Genomic DNA, 26,174 nt, shown 5'->3' with positions numbered 1-26,174 from the left:
CAATGTGACTGCACCTCCAGTGAGTCAAAGAGGCAGGATCTTGGATGGCTTGGCAAGTTGTGGTGGGACCTCATCAAGTCGAGGTGGGACCTCAGATGGTTGGCAGGTTGCTGCGCTGTAACAGGAACACTGAACCTTTAGCTATTCCAATAATAGCACCGGAACTGTACTGTTTGGTTGGTTCTTCTCACCTTTCTTCTTAGGATGAGAGAATTTATCTCCATCTGTTTGGGGCTCCCCACTCTGTATTATGTTGAATTCTAAGTTGACTATCTCCGGGAGCATCTGTAGCCAGTTGTTATTTATCTGCCATCTTTCTATCTTGTTATCTTTATAATAGTTGTTCTTTCAATCAGATATACCAAAATAAAACAAAGTACAGAACATTATAGAAATTATCAAGACAAAATATTGAATAGAGCAATACCATTAATCAGAATAAAGCAAAACAGTGGTAAAAATACTTGCCTTCAGAGAGATGGTAGAAGGAAATCCCCCTTATTTGCTATATTGCATATGATCAACCTCCAAGAGATGCTCAGATCTCTGGCTCCCATTTGCTAACAGGAGGAGGGGTGGATGGGATGCTTGAGTCTCAGCCCATGTGCTGGTAGGTTCACTATTGATTAGCAGGGAGGGGAGCTGATTGCTGGGTTTCCCAGCACCCTAAGTTCCAACATGGCATGGATCTCAGGAGACACTGGTGGCTCTCCCCCTGGGGCAGCCGCAGCCTGCCACATCACAGCCGCTTCCAGGGAGGTGAGCTGGTTGCTTGGTTTCCCAGTGCCCTAAGTTCCAATATGGCATGGTTTTGTGTATTTTTTAAGGTGATAAAATCTGTATCCTCTGGCTGTCAGCATGCTCCTGTAGCTCAGTTTATATCTCATAGTCACATTTCCTATTTGTGCTTGGGGGCTACAGCTATTTCCCTAGTTTAACAGATTTTTTTCTCCCTAATTTTTCCTTTTCCTCTTATTATTTTGGTGAGTCTTGAAGGAAGATCATTGAGTTTGATATGGTATACTTCACCAACTTTCACCAGCAATGCTCTGGGATTGGTTTTTACAGGTCTGCTTCCTCCCATGTGGCCCTGCATTAGCCAGGCAATCAGCTATCTATCCATCCATTAATCCACCTCCCCATTATCTGTTTATCCATCTGTCTATTCCATAAGTAGCTACTGAGTGCCTGATGCATATCAGACATTGTCCTCAGCACTGGAATACCACAAATAGACATAGTGCTGCTATACTAAAGCTGAGATTTCATCAGGAGAGAGAGGCAAGAACACAGACAAATAGGGCTACAAGATTGAGTAAAAATGTTTGAAGAAAGCTTGGTGATGTGACCAAGTGAGTGTTCTCAACTAGTGGTCAGGAAGAGATTCTCTGAGGAAAAGTCCAGGCATCTTTGACCTGATTGTCAAAGAAGTACCAGACCGGGAAGGCACTGAGCGAAAGAGGTAGCAGCCAACACAAAGGCTGCAAGGATGCACCAACATGGCCTGGTCACTTCAAGGTATGTTAGCTATCTTTCCCATTGTTACTATTCTCACAATTTAAAGGAGGAGAGGTTTATTTGGCTCACAGTTTCAGAATATTTAGTGCAGCATCAGCTGGCTTTAAGCCTGAAATATCACAGTGGAATGATATGACAGAAGAAAACTTCCACTTTACAGTAGAGAGCAGCAGATCAGGGGACCTGAGAGGAAAGGGCCAGAGACCAGATATAGACCTAACACCACATGACCCACCCAGAAATACCCGGAAGTCAACAGACAGCTCTCAAGCCAATCAAGTTGACAGTCCAGCTGAACTGTCACACAAGGGGAAGATCAGAGCCCAGGTGGCCAGAGGGGCAAGGAGGTGGAAAGTGTGCAAGATCCACCTGGGGGCCAGAAGGAGCCTGAGTGGGAGGAGACAGTGTGTGGTTCTGAGTAGGAGGGCAGCATGGCCTGATCATGTTTTAAAAGATCTTTTTGGGTATTTAAGGAACAGTGGAGCAGAGTGGCACAGTGTGAATGCCAGTAGCCCATTTAGGAAAGAAGCAGAGGTTAGTGGAAAGGAGTCAGCAAGAGGTGGATGGTAGGATGGACAGACTATGGAAGGGCAAAGCAAGGCTGGTGGGACAGGAGATGGCACCTGGTTCAAGCATGAGTCATGAGCTGTGCTCCATACAACAGCTTAGCACTGGAGTAACTTCTTATTCTGCCCATGTATCTTTATGTTGCTGGACACAGTGGCCAGTACAGTGGGCATGTGGTGTGTGTGTGCTGGGGCATTGCTTCCAACTAGCAGGTTGTATCCTTGCCAGCGAATGGGTTGCTGTCCTGGTTGCATCCTTCACTCAACTCCTTCTCAGCTTCCCATTCCCACAAGCAGAGCCCTGTACTCACATCTAGCATCTGCACTTTGGATATTTGATGGGTAGGAATGGAAAGGAAAGTTAACAAACAGATTCCAAAAGAACTCATTTTACCACTTATTTCTAGCTCCAAATAAAATACCTTGCTGGAGGGAAAAAAGAAATAGACATTAAAACAATTCTCAGCAGTACAAGTGTCTATAAGTCATGAGCCTTCATCTGCTGAGATGACTGGGAGTCTGTGCTTCCTGGGAAATTTAGAGGTGAATGTGTCTCCAAACGCTGAGGGCTTGTGTATGTTACACCTCTTCACAGTAAGACTCTAGGTCTGACTTTTAAAACAGGCCATTCTAGAGCAGCCCACACCTGTCTTCTGACCTGTAAGTTCGCCTGATCTGTAGATTCAGGTGCTCTGAGCCCTTGTGTGAAGCAACAGGAAAGACCTGGACTCTGGGAAGCTCACCCTATGGCTTGGTGTCAGGGAACAATTATCTCTTTCTTTTCAGAACTCAACTGAGTCAAGTATAAGTTTCTCAAAGAACAATTTCCTCTTCCTGCCACTTCAATAGTAACCTAATGATAATAAATTATTCCTTGTGTTATGTGGCCTTAAATCTTAGGAAGGCCATAATTATAAGACATGCACTATGTGGCAAGCATTTTCCCAGACCTTTTAAATTTTTTCTTCTTTAAGCCTTGTCCCGTTTTTACAGATGAGAAAACTGAGCTCAGGTGAGGTGTGCAAAATAAATCATAGAGCTCCTATGTGCCAAACAAAGGTGCATGTCAGTGTTCATGTCGCCCCTGGCTATTCTCTCACGCCCACACCCTGGCAGCCCTGTGAGCCATGTATGAGACAGAGGCTCACCCTGCTTCTTGAGGATCAGATTGCTCAAAACTGTTCCTCAAATGGTCAACAGCTTGTTCATGTTAGACAGCATAGCTATTTATTTCCCAACTAAAGCTTAAAGGGATTAAGTGGTTTATCCCAAATCCCATAGTTAGTAGAATCCTAAATCTTGGAAGATTAAAACCAATCCTTGCTAACACTTCAAGCATGTGGGCTGGATGGCTATGTGACAATTCAGGGAAAATAATCTGTACTTTGTGTGCTGTTTGGAGGAATGGTTGTTTGAAATTCATAACAGTATTGATGATTTCACTTAAGTGTGGAATCTAAAACAGTTGATCTTACAGAACTAGAGACTAGAATAGGGATTACCAGAGGCTGGGCAAGGCAGGATGGCAGTACACAGTTCCAATTAGATAGGGCAGCAAGTTCTGGTATTGTAGTGCACACTGGGATAAGAGTGCATTGGATGCATGAAAATAGCTAGAAGAGAGACTTGAGACTGTTTCTCCACAAAGAATGGTAAATGTCTGAGGTGATGAATGTGCTGATTGCTTGACATCATAACATTATAAATATATTGAAACACCACATTGTATAGTTATCATGTACCAAATAAGAATAAAATAAAACATAAAATTATAATATGTACAGAATATAAGAGAGAAGATATTTTTTACTAAATATACCCATCATGAGCCTTTCTACCTTAACATATAATGTGCTCTTTTTGTTTTTGTTTGGTTTGGTTTGGTTTGGTTTTTTTGAGACAAGATCTCACTGTGTAGTTCAGGCTAGCTTTGAACTCTGTGTATCCCAGGCTGACCCTGAACTTGTGGCAATCAATAGAGAGCCCTTTCCAGTCCTCATCTTGGTCTGGGAAGTTTATATTTGCAATCCCATGGCAAAGTTATTGGAATTCCAATAAGTTAATTCCAATCTGCCACTTCCAGTGCAACCCATGATGAGAATAAATACATTAAGATGTATTTATAGTTATGGGGATTCCAGGGATCCTAAATCCAACCAAGATGGTGCTGCCCTGGAATAAAGGCCTCCACCCAGGGCCCAAGCTGGATTTCACTAATTCACAAAGAAGGGAGTGTCTTGAAGATGAGTGACTGTGAGAATGGTGGGAAATACATGAGTAATGTGAGCTGGGTTATGTAGCAGGCCTGAAAGCACCTCTGCAATACGCAGAGAAAAGGATGTGGTGAAAGACCAATCTGCATAACAGTTGAGGTTTTAAAGCCAATGATAGGATAAAGAAATGGCTTAGCCAGCTCTATACATATAGGTATATGGAGAACTGACCAGGTTTAGCCAAAATGGAGATAAGTGCTCTTCATTCAAGGAGAGTCATCTGGGTGGTCCTCCACAGTAATCCTCCTGCCTTAGCCTCCCCCAAACTGGGATTACAGGCTTGCTCACCCAACCAATAATGTGCTTTTAGTTTATTCATCTCTTTTGAGTAGTTGCCCATATTTATGCACATATTTTATCTAAATTAATCTAGGCAAAGACACAGTGGTATTTCCTGCCAGTGATTTCATTTTTATCATACTGGCATTTTTCAGCACTGTTACATTTTTTTCATAATGTACATTATATTGATGAACTAGAGTTTTCTTGGCCTTTAGTTAATTTCTTTTTTTTTTAATCTATACCTTCATGTATATTGAAGTTCAACAAAGCCAAACAGGCAAGGGGGAGGGGTTGCTTGCTTTCCCCGTGCTCCAGGTCCCAGCATGGCACAGGTCCCAGCATGGCGCGGGTCCCAGTAAATGCCGGTGGATCCCATCCTGGGCCGCTGGACCCTGCCATGCTCACATCAGCTCACCAGGCAGTGAGGGGTTGCTTGGTTTCCTAGCGCTCCAGGACCCAGCATGCGTGGGTCCCAGTAAACACTGATGGCTCCCATCCTGGGCCACCGCAACCTGCCACACTCACAGCCCGGTGGGGGGGGGTGTTGCTTCAAGCTGTTTCTTTCTAATGAATTGACCATTTTACTGCCCAAGTTCTGAAATGGCCAACAGACCATAAAAAGACATCTCTTTAGGCTCCTGCTTGAAACCAACAGTGTCAGGAAGCTGCTGGCCTTGATTCAGGGCCAGTTCATTTCTAAGTTTTGTTCTCACCCTTCTCCTACCTCTGCACACCACCCTCCCTGGCCTGTAATTTAACACCATCCCTGGTCATGTTAAGGATAGCCATCTGAAAATGACCGCAGATAAAATGGGACTGATGCCATAACATAATGGTTTAGATTCCTTAAATTAAATTACTTTAGGGGAATGTCTTTCTTCCTTTCAAACATGGAACACCTTCCCTTTTGTACCACTGTTTTTCCAAGCAGTAAGATGTGACTGCTTAGCACCCTTTCTGCTGCTGTTCACGTTAGACAGTCAGCTGCCACTGTGTTCTGGTAACAGAACTGTGCTAACAGGCATCTGACTAGAAAAAGCAGTTTACTCTGGTTGCCTAGACTACATCTCCATGTCTGCTTTGTGTATCAGGTCTGAGCTGACAGCACTTAAAAATAAATCAGCCAGGTAAAGGCAAACATTAACCCTTGCTCCAGAGCTTGTTATTTTTTTTTTTTTAAGTAAATGAACTAGAGCATAAGGAATAGGATGTGCTGAAACTAAATCTCCCAGTGAACTGTGGGTGATACAGGTGTATTTTCTGAACAAGTGGGTGGACAGTATATTGAAGTCCGCTGCATTGTGGAGAATCAAGGTTTCCCCTCAATTTGTCTTCAGCTGGCTGGTAGACGCAAGCTCTCCTGCTGATTCCTTCTGCTCTGTCCTTGTCTTGAGGTCTCTAGTGGGTGTCATCTAATGATTTTATCTTCAGCGCTCAAGAAATTGTCAAGTACCTAAGCATTGTACAAAGGATCCAGGAAATAAAAGAGTTGGGAGCTGGTGTCTGCCTTTAGGGGTTACAATCTAATGGAGAGGAGGAAAGTTTAAAAGGTAACACTTCACATAGTATGAGAGTCCCACGGGGCTGGTGACAGCTTAGAGGAACAAAGCTTCCAGTGAATGGAGAGACAAGAAGAGTTTCATGAACAGCAGAGATTGAGGAAGTCTTTCGAGTTTGGACTCACTCGAACAACATTCAGGAGCAGTGTATTCAGTTAGGAAGGCAGTAATGTATGAGTGCCTGCTTTCTTACACGTTGCATTCTAGTCTCAGGAGAGGCAGACAGTAAACAAAATCATTTTAAGTAGTCCAGTGATGGTGAACCTAGGGCATGTGTGCTACAGCCAACTGTTTATTACTGTGCCACAGTTCACCATCTCTGAAACAGGCAGAGCAGCTAATACATTAGAGGAAAGTTTTCCAGCCCCAAGGAGCAGCAAATGTGGAGACCCTGAGGCAGCAGGAACCAGAGATGAGATTAGAGAGAAGACCCTGTCCTCCTAGGTCTTTGGGCATCTCCTCACTAAGGACCTTTCAGCCCCATACTCACTTTATTTTTCACATTGGCATTTATGACTTTGTATTTTATATTAATTTGTTTCTTTTTGAAACTAGAATACAAACTCCATAAGATTTGGGACTTTGTTTCATTTATTTTTGTATCCCTGAATGCCTAAAACCACATCAGGCACACAGTAAATGCTTAACATCATCACTGAGCAAAAAGAGAAGGAAAGGAGGGATACTGATTTCAGAGGAGAACAAAAGAGAGGAGCAAAGGCCAAGTGATAAGGATGATTGGGCAAAGTCTCTGTGAGGTGATAGAAAGACCAGATGCTCAGGGCAGAAGGTGTCATCTAGGAACAAACCAAAGAGCCCTCCATGGAAGTTGGAGAGACTACTAGCCATCACTGCACCTCATATATCAATCCTTCTTCATTTTGTTAGTTTTCCTTCATTGTTGGGGACTTACAGTGCGTAGAGGGCCACTGGCACAGCGGCAGGAGATTAGGGTGTAGGGGGCTGGCTAGAAAACAGGCCATAATCCGAGCCAGAAAGGATTAACAGAATGTCACCTGTCAGTCATGGCTGGGATTTGTGAGCAGCACAACTTCCTGCAAACCAGACCAGAGAGGGTATAAAAGATGGTGCCCACTGACTTCACCACCCCGTCATCTTCATGTTCTGCTGTCTTTGTATTTCTGCAGTTGGCTGTCTTGCATGTAGGACATTTCACTATTCTTTACCATTTACTTTTCTTCTTTTACTTTAAAATAAAAGTCATATTTACCTGTTCGTTGATTGCTCTGACCAGATCTTTGGGTGGAACGAAAAAAAAAAAAAAACCTGCAACTAATGGATACTGTGCCATTTGGCACAGCACCAGAGATACAAATGAAGAATCAGGTACAGTGTGGTATTTAATTTTGGAAGGAACAGCAGATCATCTTCAAGACTCGAAAGGAGAAAGTTGGGGATGGAGTTCAGTGATAGAGCACTTACCTAGTATTGCAAGAGACCCTGGGTTCCATCCCTAGCACCACACACACACACACACACACACACACACACGAGAGAGAGAGAGAGAGAGAGAGAGAGAGAGAGAGAGAGAGAGAGAGAAGGAGAGAGAGAGACTTGAAAGGCAAAAATCAAATAAAAACATAGAACACTGAATGTGTGTTCCTACCTTTTCTTTGTTGCTTACAGCATTAACCTTGACTTATAATAATTTACTTAAAGATTAGAATTCTGGGAATTATGTTTGAATCACTAATGTAGATTGATGTGTATACATTTATATAACTGGCACAATTAAATAATTATTATAAAGGATTAAGTAGTGATTGATAAATGAGCTTCATGCAAACATACAGAAGCTGACTCATAGGCATTTAATGAAAAGACTATATAAAGATCATAGAAGTCCTCATGCTTATCCCGGGAAGAATGTATTTGCCCATGTATCTGCCTCTGCACTTGGCAAGAAGACAGAGAATCACATTTTCTCATTTCTGTCTCCTCAGGAATAATTCCGGCTAATGGCAAGACGGATGTGACTATAAAGTTCACACCCTTTCAGTATGGCACTGCACAGATCAAAATGCAGTTATGGATTTCACAGTTCAACTCTCAGCCATATGAATGCATCTTCACCGGAACGTGCTATCCCAACCTGGCCTTACCGTATGGCTTCTTTGGAATTTTTTTATTGTTGTTATTTATTCTTAAATTTTTCGGGGCTGGGGATTTAGCTCAGCGGCATAAGCGCCTGCCTTGCAAGCAGGCAGTCGTGAGTTCGATCCCCGGTACCGGTAAAAACGAAAAAGACAAAAAAAAAAAAAAAAAATTTTTCAAAACTCAAATCTTCATTCCATTCTTTGGCTCTTTCTTGTAACAGAATGATATCCAGAACTTGTTTTAAAAGGCTAGCCAATGTGAAATATGCTCTAAAATAAAACACCGGTGCATAGAATGCTCTATGCTGGGAGGAGAGTTTTTTTCTGCCAAGAGGGGAAGAAATGATTGAGGAAAGAGATTTGATCACTGGAGGTGTTGGTCAGTGGTAGGTCACTTACCTACCATGCACAAGGCCCTGGGTTTGATTAAGTGGAGAGCAATTTTAAATTTTTGAGGTTTACTTTCTTGCACTGATTACTGCTGGTGTGCTGTGTGAGTTTTTAACCATATGCATACAGTACTGCCAGTTAAATTATACAAGGCCAGAATTGCTGAACTATTTTTAAAGTTTCCACATGATGTTACAATTAACCAAGTGCCGGCTTTGTGCAGTGTCTGTCGCAAAGTCCGGTAGGAGAAGTTCCCTCCCTGAAGCAGTAAGTCAGGTACAGCAAATAACATTACCGAGGCAGAGAGGAAAATGTGCCCCCCAGGGGTGTCTTGAAAGAGTGAAGATGGGCGATGAGACTGAGTTTTGCTTTAACGCCAGACTTTCTTGTCTTTTTGAGTATGAGCTCTTAATTTTGCATCCCAGTACTTCTGGTTAATATTATATGTTTTTTCCAATAGGCATGGTTTTTGTAAAATAAACATAAAACAAAAGTAGCCATAAATACTAATCTTGGAAGATCCTGATAATTATTTTGAAAATGACAAATATTTTCATTTTCTTCCTCTTCTCTTCACACATGGATGCATAACACATAGAGCATCATCAAGCATATAAAAGTCGAGAAACAGCTTAGCCTTAAAAATGAACTAAAGCCATGGCTTTTGATACGTTTATATCAAGATTTTCTTCCTAAAACTTCAAAATAGCCCAACTCAATCAGCAGTTAATAGCGTGGACCATTAAACTAAAATCTATCAAGTAGCCATTGTAGCCATAAAATCACTCAGGTAATGTCAACAGAATTGATACAAACAAAAACTAGTGCCAGGTTTTCTAGTGTCAGATCACTAAGCAAACCGGATGCCACCTGCTGTCTTGTGTTAACACGTCGGAAAAGTGTGCTTTTCCAAGACATCACTCAAGGGGGGTTGTATTTTTTTCTATCCCCCCATAAGTATTATTTTTTATTTTGCTTCTTATTTATGGATGCTGAGGACAGAAACCAGAGCTTCATGAATACTAAACACATACCCTATGTCTGAGCCACATGCCCATCCCAGACGTGTTCGTAAATACATGAGAGCACTGTATGGCAGAAACACTATTCCAAATGCAGTGTTGCGCTATTTCTAAACTATGAGGCTTTGGTTTCCCAGATAGGGTTTAACATCTTGATGTTTTCCGGAGTGTATCTTAACACTTGCATGTCTCCTCAGGCTCCAAATAGTACTATAACATACAAATTTCACCACTAAGGGAAAATAATTATGCTGGCTGCAGTGTTCTCTGAAATTTTCATACATTGCTTTCTGTTTCACATCCTGAATTTGGTCCTGCCAAATTCCAGGTGTCACTCTTTGGTTTACCATGTTCTTAGACACTTTTATTTCCTTCCTCAGTATTAGCAGTGAAAGGTATTTAGGAGGTTGTTTTTTGGCATTCTCCCCACCACCAAAGCTTTGTTATTCCCTAATGTTCACAGTAGGGGTTGCCACCAGCGCTCTGCTGGAATATGAATGCAGAACTCAGCTCACTCCCTAGCTACACCCTCACCCTGCACACTGTAGCACGTTGCTGCATGCGTGTCTCATCCAGGCGCACTTCCTCCCAGAGATGCTCTTGCAGGGGAGGCTGTTAAATGTAAGATAGTTGGAACACGCCCCATGCCATGTAACCAGGCCTGTTTAGTGGGTGCTTAGCAAGCACACATTGACTGTCGGAATGAACACGTTAGTATTACGTGCTCTTCTTCTGTAATGTTATGAGAGTTCATCCTGGAAAACAAGCACACATACATTGTGTTTAAAAAATGCTCCTCAATATAACACAGTCCTATATCCCCTGCAGGTTACTAACTGCATTGCCTGTACTTGTGTCCAAAGGCAATTTTCAGTTGCAGGAAAAATCCCTCTTACTGGCTTAAGCCTCTTCTTTGAAAGCTCCTGCTACCAAAATGAGCCCAAACATTCTTTTCCAAGAAAGATAAAGCAAAACTTTTACTCAGTATAGCTGTTGAAAGCCAGTAGCCTAGACATAAATTATGCTAGATCAGAAAAGCATTTTTTCAGCATGTCATGTTTTCTATTCATTGTATTCTTTAAGAATGCAATAGAAAACAGTCATCGGGGGTTATTTTGATGTATGTGAGTATACAGTAACGTATCAACATTACATCAGTTTTACTAGACCACTGTTTTAACATACAGATTTATTTCTAGTTTAGATGTAATGATGAACTTTTTTTATAGTTGTGGTATTATCAAAAGGAACATGCAAATAGGAATTTGGAGTTATTGGCTGTTCTATACTAACTTAGTATCTGTTTTAAACTATAGATTAGAAGAATTTCAAAGATTAAATAGTCTTTCTAAGAAAGTCAGTGTTCCTCCAGAAAAAGCAATGAGACATATAAGCTTTCACCAACTACCAGCAAAGAGAGCACCTCCAAAGATGAAGGTAAAGTGGACATAGTCCTTAGTGTGACAAGGAGTACACAGTACAGTACCAGAGAACTGACTCTCCCACTGATTTGGTCTCTCAGGAAATCGAGTACCAGAATCTGAGATTTCCGGTAGACTTATCAAATCCATATGCTGTGGCAACTGTTTTAAACCAAGAACCAGGAAAACTGAGGATTAAAGAATTAAGAGAAGGTAACCAGTTGATCCTCCATAAATCAGTCTCTGGGTAGAATATGAAAGAATTGCTCCTTTTCACCTTTATTATTTATGAGCACTATTTGTGAAAACTTAGATTGCTGCTATGTCTCATCATTAGAAATGTTTTTTTGTCTTGGAAAATGGTTCTGATTTGATTACTGGGGTAATCATTGTTTGCTCCTGCCTTCAGTTTTGGACCAAGGCACAGAGACGTCAAAAACAAGACAGATGAAGGAGGCGCTCTTTGAACAGAAAGTCAGACAAACCGCTTATGAAGAGATGGAAAATCACCTTAAATGGTAAATATTGAGCAATTATGTTATTGAGTAGCAGTATGATTGTTTTTAAGGGATTATCTTTTATGCATGAGAAGTAATGATTTTTTACACCCTTTGGCAAATTCAATCACTGTTTCCCTTAAACTAGTTTTTGTATTTCAGAATGAGTTTCTATTAGGAATAAATTAACATGACCAAGCCATTTTGTGACATGACAGTGGAGAACTGGAGTGAATTTGAAAGAGGCAGAGACCCTGATCCCTGCCAACCACCATAAGTAGAAACACCCCTAACACACTCTCAATGGCTTAGGTACCCCCATTTCACCTCATCACTTCTCATCCCACCATTAGCCCCTGAGCCCTCTGCCCTGTCGCCCAGGGGGGCTCTCTGGAGAGCCCAGCTGATAGGAACAAGGAATCTAGTGGTTAAAACTCAGATGTGAACATTCTTATGCTTCTGTGATTAAAGTGGAATCTTTTCCATATTTTTACAGACTTCATAATACAGCCCATTAACTGGTATTCTCTCCATTCCTTAGTACCTAGCAATCACTTACCCATTTTTACCTGTGGGGTACCTGTTTCCTATACCTGGAATCATATGATTCGTGTTTCTGTGGCTGGTTTCTGTCACCAAATTTTCAGTGTTCATCTACATCATAGCATGTATTAGTACTTCATTTCTTTTTTTATTTTAAAGAGAATAATACCAAGCAAAATAAAACAGAATAAAGCCAATCAAAACAAAACAGTGCAAGCAATACAGGATTTCAAAACAAGATAATAGGAAATCAACAATGGCTACCATAATACCTCTTGTCTTCAAAATAGTTGTCCATTCCATCAGACATAGTAAAATCAAACAAAACAGAACAGAATATAACCAATAAAAACAGAACAATGAACACAATTCACAACTTCAAAACAAGATAATAATAAATCCAAAATACCTACCTTGTTAATGTACCTTGTTATCTTTGAAATAGCTGTCCATGCCATCATATATAATAAAATCAAGCAAGACAAAACAGAATAAAACCAAACAATGAAAATGACATAAGACTTTAAAACAAGGAATTAGCAATGGGTACCACCTTTAGAAGGAGATCCCCATGATGCCATTTTACATATTGTTATCATCTAAATAGATGATCAGACTACCAGCCTGAGGCCTGTAGAGTCAATGAAACACTAAACACTACAAGCATTAAGTTATATTGTACTTTAAAAACTATCATCTCAGCCTGTGTTTCTCTGGATCAACCGGTCACTTGGAGGCAGAGGGGTAGAGAGAGACTAGTACTTCATTTCTATCTATGGCTGAATAATGTTCCCTTGTATGTATATTTCACATTTCAGTTTATTCATGTATCAGTTAATGGACATTTCGTCATTTCCAGTTTTGTGAATAATGCTGCTATAAACAGTTGTTTTTAGGTTTTTGTGTGAATATATTTCAGTCCTCTAAGAACTTCTGTCCATGATCATTTTTTGAGGGGCCCCCAAACTGTTTCCCATGGTTACTGCACCATTTTGCATTCTTATCAGCAACATATGAAGGTTCTAGTTTCTCAGTGCCTGTTGCTTTCCATTATTTTAAAAGTACCATTATTTTGTAGCCTTCCGAATGGATGTGTAATGATATATTATCACATGGCTCTGATTTGCCCTCCCTTAATGACTAATGATGTTAGGCATCCAGATTTTTATTCATAAATATTTTGGCATGTGTTGTAGGTGAGCTTCATTTTACAGGGCTTATTGTTCCCCTTAGTGATGTTTCTAGGGCTTCTACAACTTCCCTCTCCAAAGGTGCTTCCTCTAGTACCTTAACATCCCATTTTTGTTCCAGAATATAGCAAATGCACTCCATCCTGCAGCTGATTATGTTTTCTGATGGGTTCTGGAAGTTAACTTTTTTCTCCCCAGGCAGGTGCACCTTGGGAAAGATCATATGTCTTTCAAATTTAGAAAAGAGCTTATTGAGGAGCAGCAAAGACTCTACACCAACTATAAGGTCAGAATGACTGCTAATTGGTTATTCCTTTTTGTATGCAAGATGCCAAATCAGGAGAAAAAAGAATTTATAGTGACATTGGGAAGGGTGAAGACTGGGGACAAGTTAACTGTAAACCGAAGGTATTATAGGAGATCTATACTGTGTAATGTGGAGGGTTCAGAAACCAGAGAAAAGAGTGAGATCATGGAACAATTTTGAAAATTAGTGAGAGGATAAAGTCAGTCATACGGAGAGAATGGCTCAAATTTAGGCTGTAACTCTGGTTGTGATGTACACCTGTCCCATGTTCTGTAGAGCACAGGGATCAGTGAAGCCTAGAAACATACCTGGGAACCACACCAGTGCCAGTCCCAAGTCAAAGATACCCAAGGGGCTGGGCTGAGAAGGGCAGCTTGGCTGAGGGCAGTAGGGCCACAGCAGGACTGTATCAGTGAGCTCAGGGTCAGGAGATGTGGGACTGCACAATATCTGTGGCCTTGTCATGGACCATGATGTGGAGATGGTTAGTACACCAGGGCAGGTGCAGAGAAGACTGGAGATGAATCCATAGCGGTAGAAGCACAGGGCATATATGAATGAGAATGGAAAGGGTCAGCCAGGACACCACCTGCGAGGGGCTTGGACTTAATGGATAGGACTCATAGAATCATCACAGACTGTATTAGCCTGCTGAGGCTGCAGTAAGAATGTCCCACAAACTGGGTGCTCAAACAACAGAAGGCTGCTTTAGGGTTCAGGTGTCAGCAGAGCGGATTCCTTCTGAGTCCTGTCTGTTGGCTCCAAGGTGGCCATCATCTCCACGCGTCTGAGTCCTAATCTCTTCTTGCATGGACCCCAGTTATATGACCTCATTTTAACCTGACCACCTCTTTAAAGACCCTGCCTCCAAATACAGTTGCATGCCAAGGTCCCAAGGGTTAGAGTATCAATATATGAGTTGTGGGGACACAATTCACCCGCTAATAGATCATGAAGCTTAGCAGTGTGAGTTTAAGAGAGACTAACTTGGTATCATGGCTAGGTGGGATTAGAAAAAAACAAATCTTGTTGGATATCTCATTTTTCTTCTTCTACTTGGAGCACAAACCAGATGTTTGTATAAATTTGTCATATTTTTATTTTTCATAAAACAAACAGAAGACTATAAAATTACTATACTGATAAATCTTCACATTTAGAAAAGACAAGTACTAGATTGTTATTTAAATGTAGCTCTATGTGATTGATTCTTTGCAGGTTATTTTGAAAAAAATATTAAATATTTTCTCCGATATCCACAATGCAATTCTATTTTTAAACACTTTAATAAAAAGAAGGTGATACAGATGTGCCATAACCAGGTCACTGTGAGCATTAAGATTGTGGCTGCCAGTGTGTGCAGGACAGAAGTGGTCAGGTCCTGAGCATCACTTACTGGGAAGCAGAAGAAAGAGCAGGTACCCGGGCAGTCCTGGAGCCTGGAAATCTGAGAACCCAAATGTGCCAGATGCTTATGTCGTGTGTGTTCAAGGGACTTTGTCCAGCAGATGGGCCATGGCAAGTGACCTAGTGCCCGGAACATATGGAGACCTGAAGTATATGGCACAAAACTGAGAAAAAGAGGTCTTAGATGAGGGGTCAGTATCACAGCTGGATGGCACAGACCCTCAAGGACGATGGATGAGTTTACTCAGGGGAGACAGTAAGATAACATTAAATTCTGAAATATTTATCATAAATAAATAGAGTCTCTATGAAAGTATGATAAATACTCCTTTTCTTTACTCTAGTCAACAGTTTTTGGCAACTTTTTTCTTTAAGTTGCTGTTTTTATCTTACTCTTGGACCATTTCCCCCATGAAATCTGAATTGTAAAATTGAGTCTCAGACTCAGCTTCTTGCTCCATATGAATCTGAGCTAGACAGCTTACCGCCCTTCTGACCATAATTCTATCTTATTTCTGAATAGGATGTTAATGTGATCAAAATCAATTCCTTCTAATTAAGTCTTTAAAAATGACTGTAAACAGGATACCCAGGAGCCATGCTAGTTTTCAAAGTCATCCAACAAATTAAGAATAGAATCCACAGATAATCAAAAACTAATACAGTCTGGGGCCAGGGATTTAGCTCAGTGGCTAAGCACCTGCCTGAAAAGCAAGAGGCTGTGAGTTTGATGCTCAGTACAAAAAACAAAACAAAAACTAATCCAATCTGCAGAATACATAATCCCCTTTCTCACAGGGCTGGTAGATGTAGACCCTGGCCCATATCAGCTTGCCCATTTCTGGAGTCACTGATCATTCCTGGGAGAAAGAAACAGCCCAGGGGCCATCATCCCAGCATACCCAGGGTTGATGAGGGAAACTACTTGGGAATTCATTTCAAGGAAGGCTGTGATCGCTCTTTAGCCCAGAAAGACCTATCGACCTCAACTACCAAGACAAAAGAAGGAATCACCACATGCCTTTGTTAAAACCTGATAATTTGGATAATTCTGAGGAGCTTAAAAATTTTCTGGGACATTATGGCTCTTTTCAATGAAATCTATAATGTACGTTCTGCCATAATTATGACTTCATAAAATCCTTCCTGTGAATTTTAAGTGCATTGCAAGTGATTTTCAGAGATATTACCCTCTGATTATATGCATATATACTTTTAAAAAAGTATTGAGTCCTTGCTTCTATAAAAATCCCCCATATCTCAACAGGGGGTAGGAGTATTAAATGACCTCCTGTGTCTTTACCACTTATCCAGGGCTCCAGGAGTAGGTTTGACCAGTAGCTCAATGGGTTCTATCAGTGTTAAAGTGAAAGTTGTATGCTATTTTCCTCAACTTTAATATTTTTGATGATTAAAACCCAGTTAGATAGAGGAGATCCTGTACCGGAAGAGGAATTTCAGCGACTCAAGACAGAAGTTAACCATAAACGGGTTGTTCGCAATCTAGAAGAGGTGAGTGACTCCTTTGTTTATACTCTAATCCTTGGCTGTTCTTTAAATGCTTATTTTTGAAAATGTTAAATGATGTTATAGATATTCCTTTACCAAGAAATACCTGATCATGTTTACTACTTCAGGGTCACAGTTTTTTGTTTTGTTTTTACTATACATTCTCTTCTCAAATAAAGTATCAGAACTTATAATAAACATTTTCCTTGAAACTGGCAGCATCGCATACTTGGGATCCTCCTCTCTGCACCTCTGCTTGCTCTTTCTTGGTCTTCTTTCCTGTTTCTCTTTGGTCTTCATGGCCGCCTGCAGGTCCCCAAGTGAGTCCCTGACCTCTGTCCACCCTCTCCCACCCCTTGGTGGAAGAAATGCAAGGTCCCAAGACAGAAGCCACAGTTCAGCTCCAGCTGTGACAGATGTGGGACTCAGGACAAGCCTCTTAGCCATGATGCCTTAGTGTCCTCAAATATAAAGTGGCAGTAGTATCCATTCTCCTTTTTTTTCATGTGACAGTTTGGGTTAAAACTCCAACTTTTAATAATAGCAATGAAAACAGTTCCTCCTAACCTCCCCATCTCCATCACCTTCACTTTGGGTTTACCATACCTGAATCATTCTTGCCTCTTTTCTTCTCCCTCTCATTGGATTAGGCCACAAAGTCTCACCCGTCATTCTCCAACAAGGCCATCACCAAGTTCCACTTTCATGTCTCACCTTTGACTAGCCCAGCAGGTTTTTGTTCATGTGCCTTTTCCTCCTCCCACTCCTCTACAGCCCACACTGTGCAAATGATACACTGCCCATAACTTCTATCCTGCTGTTTCCCTGCCCAAATACCTGAAGGCCCTGGGGTTCTGATGGGCTCGCTGTACCCTAGCACACATCCACACTCAATGTCCCTTGGCCCTCACACTGGGATGCCCGTGTAAGGGGTGCTGGCACGGGGCACACAGGACCAAACAGAGAAGCCTCCTTTCTAGCTGGGTCTCAGTCTCCTGTCCTTGCCTCTGGAGGCAGTACTGACCCTGCCCTACGGACTGATCTCTTTGTGACCTTATTCTTCTGGGGTCATGGGCATTTGCTGAGCTGCCTAACTGGACTGTAAAGCTCTTAAAACTGAAATTTTCTGCTCTTGGTTCCCAACTTTGAAAACATTCCTCATAATACTATGTACACTAAAAGCGCTTAGTAAATGCTCACTAAATGGCAGAACGGATTAATAATAACTTGATTTGTGATCAAACAATAAAACATAATTATTAAATGCTTATGCCAGGTGTTAAGTTTAAATCTGAAACGTGCCTATGTTTTGTATTCACAGAATGCCATAGATTTGAAACCTAATTTTGACCCACTTGTTAATAATAATTGGCTCAGCAGGTTCAGAGCACAAAGGCAATTTCAACAAGCAGTGTGCAAGGTAAGTTTCAGCAAAGTGAGGGCCTTAGCAGTGATCACCAGAGATTCAGCTGGAGTTTTTATTTAGTCATTCAGCACAAGGAAATCAAACACTGGTTTTTTAAAAAATAACATCTTTATAAAGATACAATTTACCTACTATAAAAATCACCTTTGTAAAGTGCCCAACTGAATAGATCTTAGTATGTCCACAAAGTTTGGCAGCCATCATCACTGTAGTATTAGGACATTTGTATCACCTCCAAAAGGGATCAGGACCCATTACCAGTCAGTCACTCCTCATTCCCTTCTTCCCCAGCCCTTGGCAACCACTAATCCACCTTCTATCCCTATGAACTTGCCTTCAGGAATATTTCATATAAATAGAATCACAAAATGCATGCCTTTGTGACCGGCTTCTTTCATTTAACATATTTTCAAGTTGGTTAATGTTGCAGCATGTATCAATATTTCATTTCTTTTTATGGTTTTGTAATATTCCGTTCTTTGGATAGACTACATTGTCTTTATCTGTTCGTCTATTGACAGAGATCCGAACTGTTTTCAGTTTCACTCAATGATGAGCAGTGCTGCTGTGAACATCCATGTACACGTTAGGGGTCACGTGTCTTTAATTCCGGGGGGGCACTCATGATAACTCTGAAACATGCAGTTTGGGTCAGTTGTTTAAAGAGAGAACAGCTGAGAATTCCAGTGGGCTTTTGTCCCTGACATCAGGCTTACAGCTTCCCTTTCAAAGAGGCCGTGTCTGTGGTGTGGCTTCACTCCCACTCGAGTCACCCATGGACCACATCTCTGAGGCTGCCTGACAAAGTGAAGACTTGGACTCTGTAGCATCAGTGCAGGGTGCAAGGGAGCTCCCTGTCTGGCTGCAGCCACATCTCCCAGCTGCCCACCATCCCTCAGGTCCTCACCCTCACCTTCTTCCTCACCTTACTCCCTAGTAGGAACTTGTGTTTCTACTCTCATTCTTCAACTAAAACGCCTCTCCATCTCTGCTCTGTGGGTCCATTCCTGTCTTGTAGGCCAGCTCAAGTCCACCTTTCCTCCAAGAGACAATCTTTGCAAGAAGAATCTCCTTGGTGCCTTTGGCTTCTAATGCTACCTGTAGATTTCTCATCCCTAAAGTGTGGCTTCCTTAAGGTGCAGGAGCACACCTAAAGCAAGGCAGAACAGTGGTTAAGATTCAGTGTGTTCATCATCTTTTTTGTTGCTGTGACAAGATACCTGAGATAATCAACTAAAAAGGAGAAAAAGTTTGTTTTGGCTTATAGTTTTGGAGGTTTCCGTCCATAGTCAGTTTGCTTTGCTCTTTTGGGCCTGTGGTGAGGAAGAACATCATAGCGAGGACTGTTTGGTGAAACAATCTGCTGGAAAGAAAAGAGAGAGGTGGAAGTGTTGGGGTCCAATATCCCTTTCAAAGACACACCCCCAGTGACCTCACTTCCTCCCACTAGGCACCACCTACTAAGGGTTCTGCCACCTTCCAGTAGCTTTTCAGGCTGGCAACCAAGCTGCTAGAATTTGGGCCTTGCAGGAACATTCCAGACTCAAACTGTGACATCTGGGCTCTGGTGACTGATTGCCTGTGCTTAATTCTTGGTGCTGCTTCTTATGAGCTTTCTAATCTTGAACAAGTGATATAACCTCTGTGCCTTGGTTTCCCCATCTGAACTCTAAAGATAAAGCTTATACCTGTCTTAGACCCTTTATAGGGTTGCGGTGAAGATTAAATAAGTGAGTGCATATAAGGCATTCTAGTGGTGCAGGTTGCAAGTTGTCTTTCTCAGGTTGCAGATGTCAATGCCTTTGTGTCAGTAACCTCCCCAGCAACCTCCAAACCTGTGTAAAGCTAATGTTGCTGAGCTCGCTAGTCATACTATCTGTGCAGAGTAAGGGTAGCCACAAGATACTTGGGAAGGACAGAAAGTGTTTGAAAGAGGTGGCATAAAGCTGTGCTCTGAGGGAGAAGACGTGGCTGTTGACCATGTGCTAACACCAGCAAGAGCCTATACCACTGTTGGGACCACTTTATTCCTTCAGAAAGCCCTCCAACCTGGCGAAAGTGTTACCCAAAATTCTGTGCTTTGTTCTCAGGGATGAATGATGCCCCCGTCTCTCTCATGTGCATGGCAGTCCATCAGTTCTGTGTGCTGGTCTGTCCCTAACCCAATAGTTCCCTGCTGTCTGTCCAGCTACAGCCACAGCCCACCACCTCTTACATGGATCACAGCTATAGGTCCCCCAAACAGCAGCAGAGGACTTGCAAAGTGTAGAAATGACCATACCTTTTCCCAGCTAAGACTTTTCAAAAGCTTGTCACCACAATTAGAATAAAATGTAATTTTTAATCACAACTGCAAGACCACATTGAATTCTTCTCTTCCCTTGAATATTTTTTCCTTTGTTCCTGGATCAGAACCTTTGCTTCTTGCACTCAGAACTCTTTTTCCAAGATCTTCCCATCATCCTTCTGTCCCCTTATCACTGCAGGTTGCTATCAAGTGTCCTCCGAGAGGCCTTCCTTCACCCTCCCTGCATATGCGGGTGGATCCTCCACTTTGGCACCACAGCCGGCCCTAGCGCATTTACCCTCTTTGATTTTCATGTGATATTTGGCATCTTTATTCTAGTAAGGATTCATTGTCTCCCTTTATTACCCACCATATTATGAATATCAGCCCCTGCAGGCAGGATTTATTTTTTGCACCTTGCTGTCTCCCCCTACACACAAACTAGCCATTTAATGTTTTAGATGAAAGAGTTCTTTAGAGAAGAAAAAAGTGTGCTTGTTGTGGAAGGGATGAGCATTCCCACCCCAGCTCTGTATAGCAGGGTTCACCTGCACAGCAAAGCTCTGGGTGCAAATCTCAGTAGTGCAAATCAGCATAATGCTTGGTCCCAGCCCTGTCTCTATAGAATCACCCATCTAGTTTGTCCCCAAGCCCAGAGAACAGCACAGTGGAAGCGTTACTATTTAGATGTATGCAAAACAAAGAAAGTATTCTTTCTACTCTTGCAATAAGAGAGCCTCAGAACTCATATATTGTGTAGGACAATGATTGAAGATACTCTGATTTTTTTTTATCCAGAATGGGCCCACTGACTAGACCATAAAGTCCCTATGGCCATGGTCTTGGGCAACACACCTCTTAAATTCTTACATTCATGGAGCTGGAGATGTAGCTCAGTGGTATAAGCGCCTGCCTGGCAAGCATGAGGTCATAAGTTCAATTCCCAGTACCAAAAAAAAACCAAACTTGCATTCTTTCTTAGAGTGGTGGTTTCAGCTCTTGGTTGTGATTGGCAAAAGTGAGTAAGGTTGAATACAAATGAGCATGTATCAATTAGTAATTTGAAATCATTATTCTCTCCAATTCCAGATCATGCTTCAGCAACGGTTACTAAGAACACTAACAGCGGTCCGTAAAATAGACAGAGAGGGTATACTACAAAAGCAATATCAAGTAAAGCAATCATTAATGCAAGGTAAGGTATAGCTGAGATGTTCAGTGATGCCAAGGCCCAGAATCCTTCGGCCCTTTAGGTTTCTTTATAATGAAGTTGGCTGCGGAGACATGAAATATTTCCAAGTCACATGTGTTAGTTTCCTGTTACTTCTGTAACAAATCATCACAGATTCAGTGGCCTAAAACAACACAGGTTTATTTGTCACAGTTCTAGAGGTCAGAGTCTGAAATCGTGGTGCCAGCAGGCTGCTTCCTTCTGGAGGCCTCAGAGGATGTATTTCCTTTCCTTGTCCAGCTCCTAAAGGCAGGCCACTTGCATCCTTTAGGGCCTTTCCTTGCATCACTCAAGTAGTCTCCCTTCAGTCGTTCTATCACCCTTTCAGGTTTATCCTCTTGTTTCCTTCCTACATAAACCCTATAATTCCATCAAGCCCCCCTAGATAACCCAACTGTGGAAGGGATGAGCATTCCCACCACGGCTCTGCACAGCAAGCATCTCAAGATGCTTAACCCGATCACTCACACCTTCAAAGTCCCTTTTACCATGTAAATTAACATATTAAGAGCTTCTAGGGAATTGGACATGGATATCTCTGGGTACTATTACGCTACCTGTCACAGGACATGAACCAGATGTCCATTCCAGGTTTGGCCAGAACACCTGTCCAGCTAACAGTAAACAAGGTCAGCAGACACCCAGACTGAGTCGTACACATAGTAAAGTTTGGCATGGCTCCAGTCTGGTATGGGACCGTTATTCCTCTTGCTAGTAGAGATACTAGGCCAGTAGTGATTTATATTTTCTGATGGACTGACAGAATCTGATGTTTTCTCCACCTATACCTGGTATACAAAGCTTTTAAATCTCTTACTGTTTTTGCTGTTTAAAGAAATTTCAGTCTCCTAAAGCCCAGGTTGACTGGGGCTGTTGTAGGCCCACTCCCAGTGGAAGCCCAAGAGCCATGTCACCATTTTTTCCCAATATTTGTATTTCCAATCCAGGATTCATATGCAAGGCCACAGGAGGCCCTGCTTCCCCTGGGACCTTCTTTCTTCCCTGGCCAGAGTTCTGATCAGATTCTCCTGTTCTCCCTAAGTGGCAGTTGTATCCCCTACACCCTTTCCTCTACTAGTGTCCAGATGCATATTTTGTTTCCCAAAACATTTCTTAGCATTTCATTTATTCCTTATTTCCTCCTATGTTATTTTTATTTCTAGTTTTGAAGTTTTTTACTGAAAAAAGTGACATTTATTCACAAATCATGTGTGACTATCTATAAAAATTTTGTAATTTAATGTTTTTATTTGCTGAATTCATAACAGCTGTTTTAACTAAAATTTAAGTTTTGGGTGGACCGGAATGTAGAATAGTGGTTCCTAATGATTTAGATTCAATCGGTGCATGATATATGCAAATATAGAAACACCATACTGAGTTTCATTAATATATATAATACTTGTTAAAAGTTTTTGAAGAATTATAGTTTTTGGAAAGAAACTGGATATTCTTTTTTAAAAACTAGATTATAGGTTGAGGCAAAGAACACAGGAAACTAAAAATGGAAATATATGTGTGCTTGTGTATGTATGTTTATAAACAGGACTATTCCTTTTGAAATGGTGTGGGGTAAATGTACAACTAAAACATGATAGTTTCACATTAAGAGCCTCCTGAAAAAACTATTGTGTTGTTCACCCATAGACAAGCATCCCTGCAAGTCCTGGCAGTCAGGAGCCAGTCAGGAGGATTGCTCTTGCCGGTTGTCAGTGTCACCCAAGGAAGTGCTGCCCTTCACCTTCCCATCCTACAACCCTCCCCAGGACTCCAGTGAGCTGGTGGGTGCCATCTTGCTGTGGGAGGGGCTGGCACCATCTCAGGTTGCTGGGCAGACTACTGGAGAAGCCCTGCATTGGTGACTTCTCCTCCCGAGGCTCGAAGGCTTGTGCTGGGTAATTGTAACCCATGAGAACCTAGGGATCATCTACTGGCCCACATGCAGGGAATCTGGTACACTTGTGCAGAGCTTCCTGCCAAATGGGCCTGGTTCCTTCTCAGTCTGGAACAGGGCCTGAGAGCAAACAGGCAGAGAGTAAGCAAGGGATCCCCCACAACCCAGACAGGTAGAATCTGCTCCCCTGAGCCCTCTGCTGCCTCCCAAAAGGGAGGGCAAAGAAGGGTCTAGGTCAAGCTAGTAAGGAAGAGATGTGGTTCCAGAATCTGACAGGCTAACCTATCCATCATGGTCAGTTAGGGTCAGACTCTGTCTCTCTGTCTCTGTCTCTCTGTCTCTCTGTCTCTCTGTCTCTCCTCTCTCTTGTTATGAACACAGTTTTCATTACAACAAAAATTATAATTAATAGTTAACAATAGTTCATTAGCCCTTACATTATACATAGGTCTTAAGTAATTCAGATGTATCCACGATCCCTTTAATTTTTGGCAAAGCTTTATGGTAGGTTTATCATTTTAGATATGAGAAGACTGGAGCTCAAAGTCATAAAACGTCTCATAAAATGTTGCCCATTTGCAAAGCTTGTACTAAAAAGTGTGCTTAAAGTTACAAGTTCATATGCAAAATAACCTTTGGATTTCAAAGAATAGGTTTACCATTCATATCTCAAAATATTTACGAAGCATTGTTGGTTTATCTACTCAAGAAATAGAGAACTGAATTTTGAACTTCCATATGTTTTCTGCTTTTGATAATTAAAATACTTAAAAGATGAATGTATTTGGTTCCTTGGAAATAATGAATCTGATCTTCATGCAGTAATAAATATCTGACACCCAATGATGAAATGAGATCATCACTGTGCCCCAGAGCCCACCTCATTGGTGAATAGCTAAAAACTTACACGGTTTCTTTTGGTTTTTAGATAATCCAATTCAGGTTTCTTTGCTGTTCTGGGGTTGATTAAAAATAGAATGCTGAGCATTTCTATAACATGCTCAGCTATAAAAAGTTTATTAATTTATTCCATAAATACTGCATTCCCCCATTCCAAGATGCACTTTGTTTTACATTCAGTATCTTTGAAATTAGGAAATTTCCTTACAAATAATGGCTATTTACATAGTATACTATTAATTGAATGGTGATGTCCAAAACTTAGTGAAATATGGTATTTATTGAATTCCCATGGGTGTCAGAAGCAGATGAGCACACAAGAAGAGCTCTAAGGACAGCTTCATGGAAATCCAGCACAGGGAAGAGGACTGAAAAAAGAAACAGGACTGCAATCTGTCTTGGCAAAGCTTCTTCAGCTAAGCCTTAGAGAAGCTCTAAGGTTGGCACAATGTGAGAGGACCTAGCTTCGGTACCTCAGCTTTACTCTTGCTGGAAGCTGCTGGTGAGGAAGAGCATCTGGCCTTGGGCAAGGCATCTCCTGGGAAGGGCTGACCCTCGGCAGTTGTTTCCATTACAGGATTCCAAACAGTTGGAAGGCTGAGTGTTTCAAGCCTGAAAGGAGCTCTGGGTGATACATCATAGCCTGTGATAGTACATGGTAAAAAAGATTCCCACATGATCATGGAGTCAGCCCCAGTGACTCTGTGTCCCACAGATCCAGCAGCAACTATGGTCATGAGAAGGGCTGCTCTGAGAGTAGAACTGTTCACTTGATGTTTCAAAATGCAATATAAATGTAGCTGCCTTTGCTCAGAGTTGATTATCCATTTTTTCTAATACTCACATTTTAGGCTCCTGATGGTCTTGGACTGGTCCCAATTAAGCCTTTGGATGTTCAAATTAAGCAGAGTTATTCCTTCTTCAATTTGCAGGTCAGACTTGTCATATAGCATTAATCGTTTGGGCACCTTTTCACATGAGTTTAAGTTTCACTGGCAACTTGTTATGATACTGATTGGCATTTGGTGTGTTTCTGTCATTGTATATGGCATGTTGGAGGTATCCCAGATTCTTTTTCCCTAATGTGGCTATGGAAACCAGGATCTTTCCTCTGTGGAGTTACCATATAGTATGCATACATGAAGTACCTTGACCCTACCTATTAGAAAATTCAAGACAAAGTCCAAGATGAAGTGACCATAAAGTGGTCAGCCTTTCTTCAGGTACACAGTCACTTCTGTTCTTGGAAATAAGAGTATTATGGTGTATTAGCACAAATAAACTATGTGGCATGAGAAAGCAGTTATAAACACTGACGTGTGCTGAAACTCAGAGCTCAGGACTGTCTTTAATGTCGGTCCAGGACTATCAAATCCAACAATCCAAACAAACAAACACTCTGATGGCCACAGCTGTGGTTAAGCAAAGTAGAACTCACTAAATAGTCATGAGTTTTTCAAGATATTCAGTTAGTTGTCTTCTTTTACCTCTAGGTTCCTCAGCTATACAAAATTAAGAGATACCAGCCATTCTCTGTGCATAAGTCTTCAACAAGTTATAAATCTCAAAAGCTCGCACGGCCTCTGAAGCAAGGAGCTGAGGTAACACATCCCTACCTTCAAGGATAGTTCCCACCTTTCTTGTTCTGGCATCAAGATTTTTTTTTATTTAAAGAGAGAAGAAGAAAAAAAAAGAAAGGACATAAAAAAACAATGCAGTAAAAGGGTACAAATAATACAGTATTTCTAGAAAAAAAATATATACAGTACGAAATCACCAGTTAACAGGCTACACATTATCTTCCCAGAAACAGTTGTCCATATCACTAAATTAAA

At 41.5% G+C, this 26,174-nt stretch overlaps 1 protein-coding gene and 1 non-coding gene across 4 annotated transcripts in view; one reads left to right on the top strand and one right to left on the bottom strand.

The window, feature by feature from the left end:
• Cfap221 (cilia and flagella associated protein 221) overlaps positions 1-26,174 on the top strand; it is a 122,873-nt gene that overhangs the window by 42,350 nt on the left and 54,349 nt on the right. For all 3 annotated transcript variants that reach the window (XM_063258946.1, XM_063258947.1, XM_063258945.1), the window contains exons 8-18: positions 8,163-8,322; positions 11,044-11,164; positions 11,250-11,361; positions 11,558-11,666; positions 13,577-13,664; positions 16,515-16,604; positions 17,923-18,021; positions 21,404-21,509; positions 23,193-23,326; positions 25,191-25,271; positions 25,833-25,940. In XM_063258946.1, coding sequence (XP_063115016.1) covers positions 8,163-8,322; positions 11,044-11,164; positions 11,250-11,361; positions 11,558-11,666; positions 13,577-13,664; positions 16,515-16,604; positions 17,923-18,021; positions 21,404-21,509; positions 23,193-23,326; positions 25,191-25,271; positions 25,833-25,940 — 1,208 coding nt within the window. The remainder of the gene's footprint in view (positions 1-8,162; positions 8,323-11,043; positions 11,165-11,249; positions 11,362-11,557; positions 11,667-13,576; positions 13,665-16,514; positions 16,605-17,922; positions 18,022-21,403; positions 21,510-23,192; positions 23,327-25,190; positions 25,272-25,832; positions 25,941-26,174) is intronic.
• LOC111754240 (small nucleolar RNA SNORA2/SNORA34 family) lies at positions 5,192-5,328 on the bottom strand. Its single transcript, XR_002788941.1, has one exon. It is a non-coding gene; the product is annotated as a small nucleolar RNA SNORA2/SNORA34 family (small nucleolar RNA).

The sequence above is a fragment of the Cavia porcellus genome, unplaced genomic scaffold, assembly GCF_034190915.1.
Source record: "Cavia porcellus strain 051 isolate PalLab524CR breed Dunkin Hartley unplaced genomic scaffold, mCavPor4.1 scaffold_12, whole genome shotgun sequence".
Classification (NCBI taxonomy): Eukaryota; Metazoa; Chordata; class Mammalia; order Rodentia; family Caviidae; genus Cavia; species Cavia porcellus.
Note: the sequence above shows the minus strand (reverse complement) of the source record. Positions and strands in the feature narration are given on the sequence as shown.